At 34.2% G+C, this 18,894-nt stretch overlaps 1 protein-coding gene across 4 annotated transcripts in view; it reads right to left on the bottom strand.

Annotated features, from left to right (window-relative positions):
- LOC148949713 (uncharacterized) overlaps positions 1-17,511 on the bottom strand; it is a 224,285-nt gene extending 206,774 nt beyond the window's left edge. Inside the window, exons 1-6 of one of the 4 annotated variants that reach the window (XM_089093695.1) lie at positions 16,504-16,887; positions 15,260-15,394; positions 10,855-11,010; positions 9,688-9,843; positions 4,860-5,000; positions 357-521 (exon numbers count right to left, since the gene is read on the bottom strand). In XM_089093695.1, coding sequence (XP_088949821.1) covers positions 357-521; positions 4,860-5,000; positions 9,688-9,843; positions 10,855-11,010; positions 15,260-15,394; positions 16,504-16,573 — 823 coding nt within the window. In that variant the 5' untranslated portion in view covers positions 16,574-16,887. Of the gene's footprint in view, positions 1-356; positions 522-4,859; positions 5,001-9,687; positions 9,844-10,854; positions 11,011-15,259; positions 15,395-16,503; positions 17,242-17,492 lie in introns of those variants that run through there. The other 3 variants (XM_089093689.1, XM_089093686.1, XM_089093693.1) reach the window with 3 other exon arrangements.
- Between the last annotated feature and the right edge of the window lie 1,383 nt (positions 17,512-18,894).

Genomic DNA, 18,894 nt, shown 5'->3' with positions numbered 1-18,894 from the left:
CGGAAATACCAAGGCATTACTAAAAACCACTGTATATAAATAATATAACAGTAAGATCACATGTCAGTGATTTTTGGCACTACATCCTGTTTTTTTCCAAAATCCTACATGTGATTTTGGCACTAAATGTTCTCCGGAGCACTTGCATCTCGGTCTGGGTTTGTATAATGGTTGAGATAGGGAATGATCGTACTGTATTATATCTATATACAGTGCTAAGAACAAACAATAGGAACAGTGAAATCAGAACATTTAAGCTAACATTTATCAGTATTTAAAGTTAAACCATTTTATCTAAGTGAATCGCGAACGGTGCCAACATCAGAAGCGTTTCATTTTAAAATCTAAAAGCATACCATTATCATAGTTAGAACCTAACTCCATTTCAGATGAGCCTGGTTCCACCTTATCTTGCTTGGGTACATAAGGAGAAATAGTCGTCGGGATACTTTCACTCGTAGCCAACAAAGTAGAGCCTGTCGTTGCTAAGAGCAAATCCACTGGCAACATACCATCTATTCCTAAAAAAGAAAATAAAAACACAAAAAAATCATTGAAAGATCATATAAAATGATAACAAAGAACTAAAAACACTGTGAAACACATTGGCATAAAAATCCTACACTGTCAGTAACTAGACCTGGAAGCGTGAACATTGATGCTGGATATAACAAGATTATTGGGGTTTCGCCCCTGTTTCTTTTCTTTTCAGATAAATGACCTGTTTTCATTCTGTAATTACATTTGCTTAGATTTAGCTATAGTACAATTTTCAATGATAAGTTAAACTCCCGTTGCTAAGCTAGATTCTTGTACAATAGACAAGCTTTCAAGCTAAATTCTATTTTGGTCTTCCTGTTCTGGGCCATTGAAAGATAATATTACGCAAAAGAAGCCAGGGATTTGAATGTTGATTTAGTGGATTGGCCAGGGACAAACGAAGGTCCACCCCTACGCAAAGTTCGTTGTATAGAACTAGTGATTTAGTTTTTAGTCTGCATTTGAGACCCCACTTAGGGAGTCTGTTTTTTTTAACAGTTAATATATGTGCTTTGTGCTCTTTTGAAAGAATACAAGTAAGCTATTTTCTACAGCCGTGTAGACTATTTTTCCAGGAGCCCAGACAGGGTAAGAAAAGAGTTTGAGATACATCATGTCATTTATCATGTCGACGGGGGGTCCGCTTACCCTCCAAGGAATTAGCTAGAGATAATAAGGGTGACCCAGGTGGTGGTACCCTTGGCCTAGAATTTGGCCCTTTTGACCGTTCTATTACGTTACCATACCCTGGAGCAGGGTATACCGTAATAGGATGTTAACATACTCCATATTTACGGTACAGTGGTGGTGACCGCGAGACATTCCATTCCAATATTTGGCGCAAGCGAGGCTTTCCCCTCCAAATAAGTGGTGCAGCACCATTTCCACGCCAATATCTAGTGACAATCGTGGTTACCGGTACAATATTTGGTGCCAGCGTTGGTGCCAATATAATACAGATCGTAAGTGACTAAGTTAAATCACACTGTAAGGTTGAACTATTTTACTACTGAATTCGTAAACTATGGTTGACATCCCTACTTGTTAGAATTCGGATCGTAATTCGCTGGCATTCAGGCAGTGCAGGAGGATAAACTGTTTTGAAAACCTATCTAATATTGTGTATTTTCAGGGTTGATTCAGCATTTCAACTTTACAAATTTCAAAAATATATTTTCAAATCATAAAATTATTAGATCCCAGAAAACTCGAAAACATGATATTTTGCGTAAGAATTTCCACTAACAATAAGGAGTGAAATAAATTCTCATGAAAGAAAAAAACAAAAGAAAAATCATAAACAATATGTAGCACAACAGGGAATTTGTTTTTTATACAAGACAGTGGAACTGTCCACTGTCTTGTATAAAAAATTTCCCTGTTGTCCTACTTATTGTTTATGATGGAAAGGCAGTGTGGTCTTCGTCGCTATTTAAAAGAAAAAATGTATTAAAACACTCTGTCTCGTGAAAGTTGGAAATAGCTCTCACAAATTTTCACCCTAAAATTCACTTTCTGAAGTTTTGGACACCCTTCCTCCAAATAAAACAAAAAACAAGAAACTTCTACCCTGCCATAATAACAATTTTGTAATAATAAAACGCTGTATAATCTTTAGCAATGCTGTATGTGTTCGTAATGACCCTTCATTTTGAATAAAATGCCTATGTAGAGGACAAAATAAAATACGACACTAGGTGAAAACATTTCGGTAACTGAGATTACATAACTTGAATAGTTTTTCGATATTTTCATAAGCATTTCCATTTAATAGCAATTTGACCTTGTCTGAGCCAAATTTCTTCTTTTTATTTAAATAACACAGACCACCATTTTGATTTGGCAAGATCTGAGATTAATTCTAATGCCTTTGCAAGTTCATGGGCAGGCTAGAAGATTTAGTTGAAAGGCTTGTTTTTTTTCATGTGTATATATATATATATATATATATATATATATATATATATATATATATATATATATATATATATATATATATATATATATTATTTTACTATTTACTCTACTATTTTACTATTTACTATTTTACTACTACTATTTACTATTTTACTACTACTATTTACTATTTTACTATTTACTCCTGTCTGTTAGCAACAATAGTTGCTAACAGGAGTAAATATAGCCGTAAAGCACAAGTGAAACTGCAGTCAACCTATTGTGACCACTCCGACTTATCTTTATCTGATTTGTTTTACATTTTCCTTAAAAGAGATATCCCAGCTCTCCGCTCAGAGTATTTTTGGTATTTGATATTTTTTATTTATTTGCCACCGTAGTATAAGAATAGAAAATTGTGGTTACTAGGTATAAGAATATCACCCAAGTGTTGCGTTAACAACTGTTGCTGATATTTGGACAATGCGTTTTAGATGTCTGGATGTGTAAACAGGGAGTAATTATGATATGTTAGAATCAAAATTTGAAAATATGAGAAAAAACATTAATAGTTCCAAAGATCGGAGAACATAATACAATTTTTTTTTCCCAAGAGAACTCTGAGTAAAATATGAGATTTCATGGTAAAACGCGAGAAGTGGAAACACTGGCTTGATCGCGGGATTGGGATCTAAGGTTTGCCATAGCAATCTGAAATTTTGATCGGATTTTTTTGGAGGTAGGGCAATAAAAAAGCTATGCGAGGGATTGGCTGCCCTCCAATCACCTTATACTCTTAAAAACAGCATTAGAAATTGCAATTTTCTATCGAATGATTCCCTCCCAAAGTTTCTTTGTCAAATCCATCCATATTAGGTGACTTGGCGAAAAAATTATTGAAGTCATATCGCTCTTTATGAGGCAGCTCTATTATGTATTTCTATATATAATTCTACATATGTAGTTTTTGGTAAGTTTAAAGTTGGCCACTACAAGCCAGAGAAAATTCGTCTGTTTTTGAAAAGGAGGAGGAATACCCCAAAAAAGCGAAGAGATTTAGAAGCCCATTTTAGAGTTGTCAAGCCACTAGCTACAGAAATTTAAAATTTTATATTTTCTCCGAAAAGCTGGAATGCTGGTTTATGTGTTTGTTTATTGTGTCTCTTTTAAGGAGTGATCGTGTTGAACCAATGGCATTAGAATTACAGGAGAGGGCTCATTTGAACTAAAATAGAAATTCTAGTGCTCTTTTAAAACATCAAAAGAAATTGCACGACACCCAAGTGGCATTTTTGTTACCATTTTGTGGCCGTAAAACATCAATTTGGGAAATTACACTTTTTCACGAAAAACAAATACGCTAAATGAACTTTTTCCTAGAAACTTGAAACTTGAAAACTTGGATTTTAAGAAAAGAATCCCTCCTCATAATTTAGCGTAATCCATGTTGTGGTATCATAACAGAACAGAAATTAAACGGAAATATATGAGGGGTTATCCCCTCTTGAAGTTTGCACTATTTAAGCTGGTTTGACTTTTGTACCCAATGATTTGAGAGTGAAGGCTTAAATAATAGGGCACAAGGACAATAACAAAAACTTTTTACAATCTCTCAAGAATGGAGGAACTATTTCATGAACATATGCTTTAGGCTATGCAGTTTTTCATTCAACTATTTTATCAAGTGAAAAAAATGACATAAAAATAAAGAACAACATAAGAACTTTAAACGAGCAGAAATTATTCGCTAAACGTTGGGGTTTGCCCCTTCCTTAACCCATCGCTGTTTACATTCAATTATTATGGGGCATAAAAAACTCTTTTATCCCAAATTAACGGTTTTTATGTTTGAGTAGTAATTCTTACAGGATAAGAACAAAAAGTCAAACTGTAGCGTGAAGAGCAAAGGGTTGAGAAGGACGAAATCTCGCCTCATACACTGAATAATTTTCTTTGTTGTCAGGTTTTAATTTCACTCTCTACTTTCTTCAGAAAAGAAACTGTTTAATGCCCAACGAAAGTAAGGTACAAACGAAGAGTTAGAAGTCATAGTAAAGACAAAGTATTCAGCCTTGTAAGCCTGTTGACTGATAGAAGATACCAGTTATATTTTCTAATCCTACTTTTTCCATAAAATTTCTATGGAAATTTCTACCATTTCCCATAAGAGATATAAAAAATTCAACATTTGTGCAACCATTTCATAGCATGATTTGCAACGTTATTATTACACTAAGAATAGCGGGGCTGAGAAACACTGTTTACCAGACTAATGGAACAAAACAACAAAGGGAAAGAAATTGATCGTGGGCCTTACTTATTCTTTGATGTGCGCATTAATATAAGGCAACAGAAAAGTTCTGAAACTTAATATGACTCGTTAAAAAACATTTTATACATTTTCTTATGCATATTTTTCTTACTTTTGGGCTTTGTTTCCAATTGATGAAAGTCAGGCTCAAGTTTAGGTTCTACACTACTGGAAGAGATAATCTCTGCAGGAGCGCCATTTCGATTCAACAGAATATTTGAACTTGCTCCTCCAGGGAGCTCATCCATAATCTCTGAAATAAAAAGCAATTTCAAGAAAATTTAGTATAAATACATGAAGACCCAAAAAAGTAAAAGGAAAGTTTGAGTTTCTTGTTAAATTTTGTGCGGAGCAAATCTGATGAATTTTTATTGAAGAAGATGTACCTGAAATTGTAAGAAGCCATGCCGGGAAGAAAGCTCCATTTTCTCTCTTTTTGGCTATGAAAAAAAAAAAAAACTTAGCTTTCAACGTGTTTCAACGTTCAAAGAAGCTTTCAACGTGTTTTCAACACTCTAGTAGAACAGGCCACAACCTTCCCGTACGAGTTAGAAGCTACGGTAGAAAACAAAACAAAATTCTTTTTTAAGGTAGTTTAAGAGTGAATTCCAAATTCCTTTCATCAATTTATTCTTATATTTCACTTCTCACAAGGAGGCCTTCCATTGTTGAACATCCACCACTATAATCATATACTATAATTTTCATATTTACTGACTATCTAAGAAATTAACGTTAATTCAAGGAATATGAAGACTTTAAGCGAAATTCGAAAACAAAGACATGAAAATAAATAAAAGTTCAAATAAGGATAAAATTCTTTTAATAGACAGTGATGATGATAACAGTGATAGAAATTCACAAAAATACCAGATATTTCGGACATTCGGTCACATATGCAGTGACCGTCATCAGTAGTAAAACTAAACTAAAACAATTTAAAACAAAAGTTTATATACAAAATTAAATAAAACTACATTATTGTTTAACTCTCTAATTCTTTTCAAAGCAAAGGCAGAAACTAGCCTCTTTGACCAGATTGGATTCGGTTCATTAGCGTTCAATGATATAACACTTGGACAGAGGTCAACTACATTGGGTGAATTGAACTTTACTTTGTCAGATTTTAATAAATTATCGTAGATAGAATTTAGCCCAAATTCACCTGTGTCCCGATTCAAAGCAATGTTCTTGAATAAGATTTTCTTTATTTCAAGAGTGTCACGAAAATTTTGCTTTAAACCTCGATCCCTAGAAATCAAAGACATTATCGAACAAAATAAATGGTCTGCAAAATTGAAAATATGTTCTGAAAGGGCTGAAGTAAAATCTTCAGACTTAGAATCTTGCTTTAAAGCCGAAGAAATAGAATCTTTATGCTTTAGCAATCTCATTTCCAAATTCCGGTTAGTATGTCCCACATATGAGCATCCGCAAGTACATGGGATCTGATAGACCCTACTTTGTTGCCCCAATGAAGTTAGATCCTTCACAAAATTTAGAAAACGATCCTTCCTAAACCATCCATGAACCATCCTTTAATTATTATTAAAGGATGATAATGGTTCAATTATCATTACAAAGGCAGATAACAGTAACACTTTTGTTGTCATGAATAGTGAGGGCTACGAATCAAAATTAAGAAGTTTATTAAATGATGAAAAAACATACAAGAAGCTATCGTATAATCCAACAGACTCTTTTACAAATAAGTTTAAGAACGCATTTAAATTACACCTCAACTTTATTACAAATGCCTGCCACGCAGTTCCTTATGCTCTAAATTATATGGACTTCCCAAAATTCATAAGCCTAACCTACCATTACGACCAATTGTGTCAAGTACAAGGTCAGCAACAAGTGTTTTGAGTAAGTGGTTAGTGTCAATCTGTAAACCACTTTTGTCTACACAAATCACGTGCATTAAAAATTCTTCGAATTTGGTTGAAAAACTGAAAAAAGTAGAAATTTCTTCAAGTTCTTTGCTTTCAAGCTTCGACATTGTATCAATGTACACAAATATCGATGTAGAAGCAGTCGAAACTGTTCTAGAAAGGAAGCTGTTAAGAAATTTGGACTTGATTAGTGGAAAAACAGATTTGGAAGTTTCTGTAATTATGTATTTAGTAAGGTTGTGCAATAAGTTCGCTTATTTTTTTTTCAATTTAGAGGGGAGTTTTTCGAACATGTAAATGGTTTACCTATGGGGGCTCCCTTATCTCCTTTGTTAGCTAATATTTTTGTGGAGAATATTGAAACAATTGCGTTAGATTAATATTTTCTTAACATATTTTTTGGGGCCGGTATATGGATGACATAATTTCAGTATGAGATTATGGAGAGGAGGAATTAAAAGGATTTTTGGAATTTGGGGGGGATTTAAAGTTTACTTTAGAAGAGGATGCGAAACTTCCTTTTCTTTATGTTCTTCTTTTAAAAAATGAAAATACTCTAGATTTTAATTCTAGATTCACAGAAAACCGACAAATAACTAGAGATTTTTGTCTTATAGTTCCAGTCACGCTCGCCAAGTAAAAATTGACTTGATCATTTCTTTAACTGACCGGATCTTTAGTATGTGCTCTCCAAAATTTTTGAGGAGGAGTTGTCTTTTCTAAGAAAAATACTAATAAGCAACATGTATCCAGAGTGGTTAATTAACCAGACTTTTTCAAAGAGAAGAAAGATTTCTAAAAATTTCTAAGGAAGTCTTGGAAACAACTCGGGAGAAGGATTTTTTTGTTCCTTACCATATATACCCGGGCTAAGCGAAAAACTCAAAAAAATTTTACAGAGTAATGGTCTAAAGGTAGCTTTAAAGAGTAATAATACTTTGGGTAGTTTTCTAAATTCTGGGAAGGATCTAACTTCATTGGGGCAATTTAGTTTTATTTGATTTTGCATATAAACTGTTGTTTTAAAATGTTTTAGTTTAGTTTTACTACTGATGACGGTCACTGCATATGTGACCGAAATATCTGGTATTTTTGTGAATTTCTATCACTGTTATCATCATCACTGTCTATTAAAAGTATTTTATCCCTATTTAAACTTTTATTTATCATCATGGAAAGGCAGTGTGGTCCTTTACTTAAGTGCACCTTTACTTTTTCTTTGAAAGGCTTTTTTTGCAATAAAGCTTTTTAATTAATTTAAGATAAAATCAAGTCAAAATAACGAAAAGATATAAATATAAATGACCAATGAAACAAACTTAGAACAAGCATACATTATAAAAGACAAAAATTCAAGAATTGATTTTTTATGCTGATTCGCAATATATAAAATTCATTAAGTTCAATATTGCACATCTAAAATTACTAGCCCCAGAAAATTTGCACAATTTTTGAAAAAAGGGGGGGGGGACACCCCCAAAGTATCAAGCGATCTTAATGAAAATTATATCATCAGATTTAACATATATATCCTATATACAAAAATGTGGAATTTCGCATTTTTTGTCAGAAGAATGATAACGGATGGGTGTTTATTTGTTTGTTCCAAAAGTGATCGAAAAGATTAAGGGGCATCTAGCTCCTCTCCCACGCCTCACCATATTGGATTGGGGATGAGTTTTGGATTGGGTTGGGGATCGCGTGAGACATTCTAAATGGGGGAATTTTCCGTTGGAGAAACTTTCCACTAAGAGTTGGAGGATTTCCGGGAAAATTTTTCCCCGGAGGGAGAAAATCAACATAATTTGAGTAAGTATTGGAAACTAAAGTCTTTTAAAATGAAAGTATACTAAGGAGAATTTTCAGGCGTAAACGTCCACGATAAGTTTTTCTGGAGGATTTTCAGCGAAGATGGAAGTGTCCAGGGGGTATTTTCCAAATGGGTGTTGGGGGGATGGAATTTTCCATGGAGTGAAGCCTTATTTCTAGGTATTATTTGAAAAACGATCAGAAATTAAATAAAAGATAGCAATTTTTGCAACTGAAAGTAAGTAGCTAGATTAAAACTTAAAACGGTCCGAAATTACTCCGTATATTAGGAGAGTTTCCCCGCCTCAATACCTTGCCATTTACCATTAAATTTGACTTTTTGTCCGGATTCTCTAAATAACTAATGAATAACAATTATAATACGTTTAATTAGAATAAGAAGCTTATTAAAAAGTATTGAAGAACTTTAACGTGAAGAGCGAGGGGCTGAGGAGGGAGAAATCTTACTATTTTACGGAATAATGTCTGTTCGTTTTAAATTTTAATGTTGCTCCTTACTTTCAGTGGAAAAACTTTTTTTAAAATTTAATTACAAACAAGAGTGAACTACTCACCTCCCCAATTTCCCTGAAGGCTAAAGGATCACTTGCACTTTACTTAAAACAAATTTATTTTGAAAAAACTTTTTTGTTACAACTTTAGTGATTTAAAAACCCCTCATACTTTCATGCATTTTATTCCTGGTGCGGCATGTGGTAGCAACAAAAGTTGCCTGAAATTTTCACGTCAGATCTTCAAGTCCAAATTAACTAAAAATTTTTAAACCAGTAAAATCTGTTTATAGGGATTATCGAACGTTGTGAGTTTTTTTTCCCCCAATGAACGATGTAGTTTTCAATAAAAAGTAACGTTTTCATGATACTCCAGTTTCTTTAATGGTTAATTTACACATTGCGTAAATCCATGCGATCCGTATCTTTTTAAACGATGGTTCAGAAAACGCTACGTTTTAAGGCAAAGATTTCAAATAAATATATCAGCGTGGATGAGGACAAGTTCTAAAAGAAGAATATTAGCTAATTTGACTCTCGGACTAAACGGACAGAATCTCCCAACGAACTGCAAAATCCGGACGGATTTCCGCAATGTGTAAATGCAATATAAAGTAGAAACTAACGGTTTTTTTAACATAACTTCTGATTCAGAAATAAGTGTAAGCCTATTTTGGGTCAGAAACATCTCTGTTACGAGATTGTTTACACATTTAAAACATACCATCAACAAAGGGTTCATTATCCGATGAGCCCGATTCAAGCTTAACCTGTAGGGATTGATTCTGGGAAATGTTCTTAGGAATGCTTCCATTCTTTGGCCATGATGTATTATCTATCGTTCCTAAGAAACCATCAACTGGCAACATATCTTCTACCTCTAAAAAAAGACATCAAGAAGTCAAACGGGAAATCTCGAAAGATAATACCAAATAGATTACGGATTTCTGAAAACCAATATGAACATAACAGCATGAAGTCATAACATAGAAAGAAAATTATAAAAAGCAATATTACAGTCAATCAAAAAAAATCTAGTATGGATATATCCTGAGTGTGAAGTAACCAAATAAATATATCAAATAAATATATCAGCGTGGATGAGGACAAGTTCTAAAAGAAGAATATTAGCTAATTTGACTCTCGGACTAAACAGACAGAATCTCCCCACGAACTTATAAATCCGGACGGATTTCCGCAATGTGTAAATGCACTATAAAGTAGAAACTAACATATTTTTTAACATAACTTCTGATTCAGAGATAAGTGTAAGCCTATTTTGGGTCAGAAACATCTCTGTTACGATGATATATTCATCTGTTACGCTGATATATTCATCTCGTCATAATAGTAACCAAAATTCTAGAAAAAAAAACACAATATACCTAAAAAAATCATTACAAAATTCATTAAATTTGAAATTATACAACAGAAGTTACGAACATGGGAGAATTTGTCTGATTTTCCAAAAAAAGAAAAGAAGGTAAATACCTATAAAAACTACGGTAATCTAAAATCCAGAGTTTTCACAGTTTTCAAGCCTCTACTTCCAAAAATGATAATTTCGTTTTTTTTATTAGAAGGATGATCACTGATGCGTCGTTATTAGTTAGTTGTGTTTTTTTTTTACCAACAGCGATTGCATTAAATTAGCGGTCTTAGAATTTCAGAAGAGGACACATTCAAACTGAAATATAAAAATCAGAACTTGGCGAAAATACTTTTTTTTTTGCCGGGATTATTTTTGGACTAAGCCTGTCATGTAGGTGCTGCGGGGTGATAGCTAGCTCCTTTTTTCTCAAAGGGATATGGGGCTATTTTGCCCCACATTAAGCCTATTTTAGGTCAGAAACATCTCTGTTACGAGATTGTTTACACATTTGAAACATACCATCAACAAAGGGTCCATTATCCGATGAACCCGATTCAAGCTTAACCTGTAGGGATTGATTCTGGGAAATGTTCTTAGGAATACTTCCATTCTTTGGCCATGATGTATTATCTAACGTTCCTATGAAACCACCAACTGGCAACATATCTTCTACCTCTAAAAAGAGACATCAAGAAATCAAACGGGAAATCTCGAAAGATAATACCAAATAGATTACGGATTTCTGAAAATCAATATGGAAAAATAACAACATGAAGTCATACCATAGTAAGAATATTATAAAAAGCAATATTACAGTCAATCAAAAAAATCTAGTATGGATATATCCTGAGTGTTCAAACACCCCTAACCCCCCCCCCCTTCTGGGTATGGCCTTACCCACCTGATCAATGTTTTCATTACCCATCATCACCTTTTCATCTTCACTTATTCCTAGGCTTATTGACTTTCGACCATCAAAAAGGGAAATTTCAATTTCCAATCAAATGAGCCCCTTTTGAAATTTCTACAAAAACTTTCTATATAAACCTTATATGCCCCCAGGGCATAATTTACAACCATTGCACTGAGGGTTCTGATAGGGCTATTATCCTAAAAGACCTAATTTCCAGAACTTTCAACTACGTTGAACAAAATAGATATCTCAAAATTTTGATTGGGGAAATGGTGGGCGTGAGAGGGGGTTACTTGCCCTTCAATCACTTTCGACTATTAAAAGGGCACTAGCCCTTTCAATTTTCAATTGAATGAGCCCTTTTTGATGTTTTTACAACATCGCTTTCTATAAAAACCTTACATGCTCCCAGGGCATAACTTACAACACTTTCCCTGTGGGTGGTGGGGGGGCGGGATGGGTTGTCATCCTTAAAGACCTAATTTTCAGAACTGTCACCTACATTGAATAAAATGGTTATCTAAAAATTTTGATTGGATGTGTTTGAGGAAAAAGTGGGCGTGAGAGGGGGGTTAGTTGCCCTCGAATTATTTTCGACTATCAAAAAGGGCACTAGCCCTTTGAATTTCCAATCGAATGAGCCCTTTTTCAAGTTTCTACGACGACAAGTTCTATAAAAACCTTATATGCCCCTAGGGCATAACTTACAACCCTTGCCCTGAAGGTTGTGGGGGAGTATCCTCCTCAAAAATATATTTTCTATCAGGAAATCTACTACGCTGAACAAAATGGCTGTCCCAAAATTTTGATTGGATGTGTTTGGGAGAATGATGGGCGTGAAGGGGGGGGGGTAGTTGCCCTCCAATCACTTCCGACTATTCACAAGGGCACTAGGCCTTTGAATTTCCAATCCAATGAGGGTTTTTTCAGGTTTATATGACAACGCCTTCTATAAGAAGCTTATATGCCCCCAGGGCAAAACTTAAAACCCTTACCCCGAGGGTTGTGGGGGAGTGTCCTCCTCAAAAAGATATTTTCTAAATCAACTACGCTGAACAAAATGGCTATCTCAAAATTTTGACTGGATGTGTTTGGAAGAATGATGGGCGTGGGGGGGGGCTAGTTGCCCTCTAATCACTTTCGACTATTAAAAAGGGCACTAGCTACTCCAATTTCCAATCGACTGAGCCCTTTTTGAAATTTTTACGACAATGCCTTCTATAAAAACCTTATATGCCCCCAGGGCACAACTAAAACCCTTGCCCCAAGGGTTGTAGGGGAGTGACCTCTTCAAAACATATTTTCTATCTGGAAATCAACTATGCTGAACAAAATGGCAATCTCAAAATTTTATTGGATATGTTTGGGGAAAAAGTAGGTGGGGGGGGAGGGGGGGCTAGTTGCCCTACAAATACTTTCGACTATTAAAAAGGGCATTAGGCCTTTGAATTTAAAATCAAATGAGTCTTTTTTGAAGTTTCTCCAACAAAGCCTTCTATAAAAGCCTTATATGCCCCCAGGGCATAACTTATAACCCTTGCCCCGAGGGTTGTGGGGGAGTGTCCTCCTCAAAAAGATATTTTCTATCTGATGTGTTTCGGGGATGATGTGATGTGTTGATGGGCGTGGGGAGGGCTAGTATTTTCAATCTGGAAATCAACTATGCTGAACAAAATGGCTATCTAAAATTTTTGACTGGATGTGTTTGGGGGAATGATGGGCGTGAGGAGGCCAGTTGCACTCCAATCACTTTCGACTATTAAAAAGGGCACTAGCTACTCCAATTTCCAATCGAATGAGCCCTTTTTGAAGTTTCTATGACAACGCCTTCTATAAAAACCCCATATGCCTCCAGGGCATAACTTTAAACCCTTGCCCCGGGGGTTGTAGGGGATTTTCCTCCTCAAAAAAATCTCAAAATTTTGATTGGATGTGGTGGGTGTGTTCAGGGGGGCTAGTTGCCCTCCAATCACTTTCGACTATTAAAAAGGGCACTAGCCCTTTGAATTTCCAATCGAATGAGCCTTTTTTGAACATTCTACAACAAAACCTTCTATAAAACCTTATAAGCCCTCAAGATATAACCTACAACCCTTGCCCCGAGGGTTGTGGGGGAGTGTCCCCCTCAAAAAGATATTTTTTATTTGGAAATCAACTATGCTGAATAAAATGGCTATCTCAAAATTTTGATTGGACGTGTTTGGGGGAATGATGGGCGTGGGAGGGGGGGGGGGCTAGTTGCCCTCCAATCACTTTCGACTATTAAAAAGGGCACTAGCCCTTTGAATTTGCAATCGAATGAGCCTTTCCTGAAGTTTCTACGACAACGCCTTCTATAAAAACTTAGATACCCCCAGGGCATAGCTTAAAACCCTTGCCCTAAGGGTTATGGGGGAGTGTCCTCCTCAAAAACATATTTTCTATCTGGAAATCAACACGCTGAACAAAATGGCTATCTCAAAATTTTTTAAGTTTCTACGACGACCCCTTCCATATCAAGTGCCCTGCTCTAAAGGAAAAAAAATAATAAATGATATATTGTGCCAACATCGTTCTTATATTCCCTCAGGGCATAACTTAAAACCCTTGCCCCGACGGTTGTGGGGGAGTGTCTTCCTCAAAAAGATATTTTCTGTCTGGAAATCAACTATGCTGAACAAAATGGCCATCTCAAAATTTTGATTGAATGTGTTTGGGGGAATGATGGGTGTGGGGGAGGGGGGCTAGTTGCCACGCAAGCACTTTTGACTATTAATTAGGGCACTAGCTACTCCAGTTTCCAATCGAATGAGCCCTTTTCGAAATTTCTACGACAATTCCTTCGATACGAAGTGCCGGGTATGGAGAAGAAGAAGAAAAAAGAAAAAAAATAATACATTATGCCCATATCATTCTTTACTTAGGCAGTTCTGTTGTGCTGCTTATCATAGCACCAATGAAACCTTCCCCTTATTTTAGTTAAGATTCAACAGTCTCTTCTCTTAGATATCTCGAGGATAAAAATTCAGTAAATTCCCCTCCTCCTCCTTTCCAATCCCGAAAAAGTATGGGTCACTTTCTGATCCACAAAAGGTGTAGCTAGGAAACTAACAGTAGTTAACATCACGTTTGGCCCTAACCTGGCAATCGTCTCTGATAGATATCCAGACAACAAGGGTTTAGATACCCTTTTTTCCTTTCTTTTTACAAATTTCAAAATACTTATATGATACACCCCTGCAGCGCAAGAAGTGAAGTTAGGTTAATCTTAATAAAATATTATGATGAAAATATAATACTTCAGAAACAAATTTGGGCTATATATTTGCACACTAGGGGAGGTGGGGGCAAAGTAAAGCGGGTCTGCATGCAAAATGTGTTAGCTACAATTATTCTGATATTATGAAGTAGGAATTGTTTTGGAACTTCACATTCTCCAAATACTTTACCAACACCCCACCCCCCTAATGTTCAAATATATAGCCCAAATTATATATTTCTCATCTATTCTGTCAATTCTATTTGTCTTTTCTCATGCTAAGTTGAAAGAAACTAGCAAAAGAGACAGGTTTACATTGCGTCAATGCATAAACAACTTGAGCTGCAGGGCATATATCATACAAGAACCAAAAAAACTCTTCTGTAAGTTTATTCTGGATTTTTGTTAATATTTTTATAGCATTATGTTTTTTTTCTAAAACACTAAGAATTTTTAATTAAAAAAAAATTTCAAATTTTTTAGTAAAGCCTTCATTTCTAAATGTTTGCTATATGTGTCTTTAAGGCAAATTTATGTATTTGCTAAGATCAAGCTACTCATTCTTTGCATTATGTAGAGTTTTTACTATCAAACCATTGCTAAGAAAAGACTCAAGTTCACATTTGACTTGCAATATTCTGTTGAATTAATCAGCACTATCAAATCTTTGCTAAGAAATGACCCGAGTGTATGGTTTACTCACACTGAGTGAGTTTCAGCATCACAAGGAACCGCCAAAACACACTCAATTTCAATAGATATAAAAAATTTACCATGTTTCTCCAACTGGAGAAACCCAAACTCAGATTTGGGTTTTAGAGAAGGGGATGAAAGCGTCTCCATCGGAGCATCATTTTGATTCAATAGCATATTTGAGCTAGTTGTTTCAAGGAGCTCCTCTTTAATTTCTGAAAGAAAAGTCAATGTCAGTAGAATTTCAATACAATTAGTTAAAGAAACTTAAGAGCTAACAGAAGCTAAAATTAAAGAAACTGTGAAAAAAATAAAACAAAACATCAACTTTAATTTAATTAGAGGAATGAAGCTCCCTTACCTTTTTTTCTCTTTCTTTTCAGCTATGGACTTGCCATTGTTCTTAAAAGAAAAACAGGAACAAAAACAAAAAAAAAATATTTCTAATAGTCTACTGAGTAGACAACAAAAAGAGAAATAAAGGTTGCAACAAAATAGAAATGTAAATTTATTGATTGTAAGAGATTTGCAACATAAAATTATATAAATTTATATATACCCATGGTTTTATCTATGTGAAGGTGTTTCAGCATCAAAAGAGCACCAGTCAAGATGCAAGCCCACAAACCTGGGTTGGCAAATTCTTTGAAACAAGGCATTATTGACTTTTTCATGGGAGAATATATATTATTGATTCATAAAAACAAAACGTGTCTTCTTGCTTGACTTTCATTCTGTCATTCCAGCTGTTTATTTCTAGCTTTTTCAACCATCTACCTTTTATCAATTGTTTTTTTAGCCATCTACCTTTTTTAAACTGCTTTTCCAACCATCTGTTGTTTCAGCCATATTTAGTGTAAATTTGAAGTTCTAGAGGGGGGAGTCAGTTTTCCCCCTTCTGTACGCCCATGTATGTACCCATGCTTTTATTTATGTGAAGGTGTTTCAGCATCAAAAGAGCACCATTCAAGATGCAAGTACACAAACCTGGGTTGGCACATTCTTAGAAACAAGGAATTATTGACTTTTTCATGGGAGAAGGTGTATTATTGATTCATAGAAACATAACCTGTCTTTAAGAAAAATTTAAGTCTTTGCTAAAATCAAGCAGCTCTTTGAATTATGCAGAATATTTACTATTGAACCCTTGTTAAGAACAGACTCAACTTTATATTTTACTTACAAAATTCTGTTGAATTAATTAGAGCTATCAAATCTTTACTAAGAAATGACCCAAGTCTATGGTTTATTCACACTGAGTGAGTTTCAGCATTAAAAGGAAGTGCTGAAGCACACTCAATATCAATATGTATACAAACTTTACCTTTGTTCTCCAGATGGAAAAAGCCAAAATCAGATTTGGGGAGTTGAGAAAGGGATGAAAGAGTCTTCATTGGAGTATCTTTTTGATTCAATAACAAATTTGAGCTAGATTTTTCAAGGAGCTCATCCTTAATTTCTGAAGAAAAGCCAATTTCAGTAGAATTTTGATAAAATTAGTCAATGAAACTTAACAGCTAACAGGACCAAAAATGAAAGAAACTCTGAAAAAAAACCCATCAAACTATGAACATTAAATGGTGTTCATATGAACATAAAATGTAGTTCAATTAGAGGAATAAAGCTCTCTTACTTTCTTTTTTTCTCTCTTTTAAGCTATAAACTTGCCATTGTTTTTATGAAACACAGGAAAATAAATAAATCCCCCACCCCAAAATGTTAGTTGTCTACAGAGTACGCCACAAAAAGAGAATTAAAGGTTGTGACAAAATGGAAACTTGAAACTGGTTTGAAATATCTTAAACATAAATTTACTGATTGTAAAGAAATTGCAACAGAAAACGATTTGTACCCATGGGTGTACACAGCTTCTTCTCTAGGGGGGAGCAGAGGGAGCAGGCTCTGTGTTGAAGGATGGGGCTGATATTATATTAACAGTGCACAAAACCTTACATTGCCAGCAAGTTCTATCATACCTATGCAATCTTTATTAATAAGAAAGGTTGCAAAATCAAGTTGTTTGAGGCTGCAGTTAAATTTTTGTACAAGGCTGATGAACGTGCTGATTTTTTCAGGTACATTTTTTTTTATTTCTTTGTTAATTGCTAAGTAAGAATTATTCAATTAATCATGATAAATGTAAAAAATAATTATGCTAACTATATATATATATATATATATATATATATATATATATATATATATATATATATATATATATATATATATATATATATATATATATATATATATATATATATATATATATATATATATATATATATATATATATATATATATATATATATATACTTTATCCAGCATAGGCAAGCATTTAAACATAACGCGCTTCCGATTCGACTGTGCAAAAGATACTTAACTCCCTTTATAACGCGTCCAGACTTTCTGGAAAAATGGGACGGAAAACTACTTCCGTCCCATTTTTTCTTTTTTTGGGTCGGAAGAGGATTTTGTAGGGCCGAAACCCTAGAAATTCCCTAAAAAATCCAGAAGACTTGTAAAAATCCCTAAAATCCGCAAATCGCTAAAGGAAAAAGTTCACCCCTAAAAGATTTCAAAATCCCCATTTTAGGGGGGAAATCCCTAGAATGGAAGCACTCATGCAAACCTGGATTGGCAGATTCTTTGAAACGAGTAATTATTAACTTTTTCATGGGAGAATATACATATATATATATATATATATATATATATATATATATATATATATATATATATATATACAATATTGATTTATAGAAACAAAACGTGTCTTTAAGGAAAATTTAAGTCTCTGCTAAGATTAAACGAATCTTTGAATTATGTAAAACTTTCATTATCAAACCCTTTGTAAAAACAGACTTAACTTTATATTTCACTCACAATAATCTGCTGATTTTAATTAGAACTATGAAATCTTTGCTAAGAAATGACCTGAGTCTATGGTTTATTCAAATTGAGTGAGTTTCAGCATTACGTGGAAGCGCACTCCATATTGATAAGTATACAAAATTTACCTTGGTTCTCCAGGTGGAAAAAGCCTAAATCAGATTTGGGCTCTACAGAAAGGGATGAAAGCGTCACCATTGGAGCATCATTTGGATTTAATAACATATTTGAGCTAGATGTTTCGAGGAGCTCATCCTTAATTTCTGAAAGAAAAGCCAATTTCAGTAGAATTTTAATAAAAAGAGCTAAAGTAACTTAAGAGTTAACAAGATCGAAAATTAAAGAAACTCTGTGAAATAACAAAAAAATGTGAAAATGAAATGGAATTTATATGAACATGAAATGTGGTCAAATTAGAGGAATAAAGCTCTCTTATTTTCTTTTTTTCTCTTTTTTAAGCTACGCACTTGTCATTTTTTTTATGAAAAACATGCAAGTAAAACCGATTTTTCAAAAAAGCAAAAAAAATCTAATAGTCTACTGAGAAGGCCACGAAAACAGAATTAAAGGTTATGACAAAATAGAAATTTGAGGCCAGCTTGAAATACTTTAAATTTGAATTTATTGACAGTAAGAAATTCGCACCAGAAAATGATATATACCCATGCTTTTATCTCTGTGAAGATGCTTAAGCACCAAAAGAGCATCATTCAAGACGCAAGCATACAACCCTGGGTAGGCAGATTTTTTGAAACGAGGAATTTTTGACTTTTTAATGGGAGAATATATATTTTTGATGCACATAAACAAAATCAAAAATGTTTAG

The sequence above is a fragment of the Artemia sp. Qi Xiang Cuo genome, chromosome 8, assembly GCF_049724085.1.
Source record: "Artemia sp. Qi Xiang Cuo chromosome 8, ASM4972408v1, whole genome shotgun sequence".
NCBI lineage: Eukaryota > Metazoa > Arthropoda > Branchiopoda > Anostraca > Artemiidae > Artemia > Artemia sp. Qi Xiang Cuo.
Note: the sequence above shows the minus strand (reverse complement) of the source record. Positions and strands in the feature narration are given on the sequence as shown.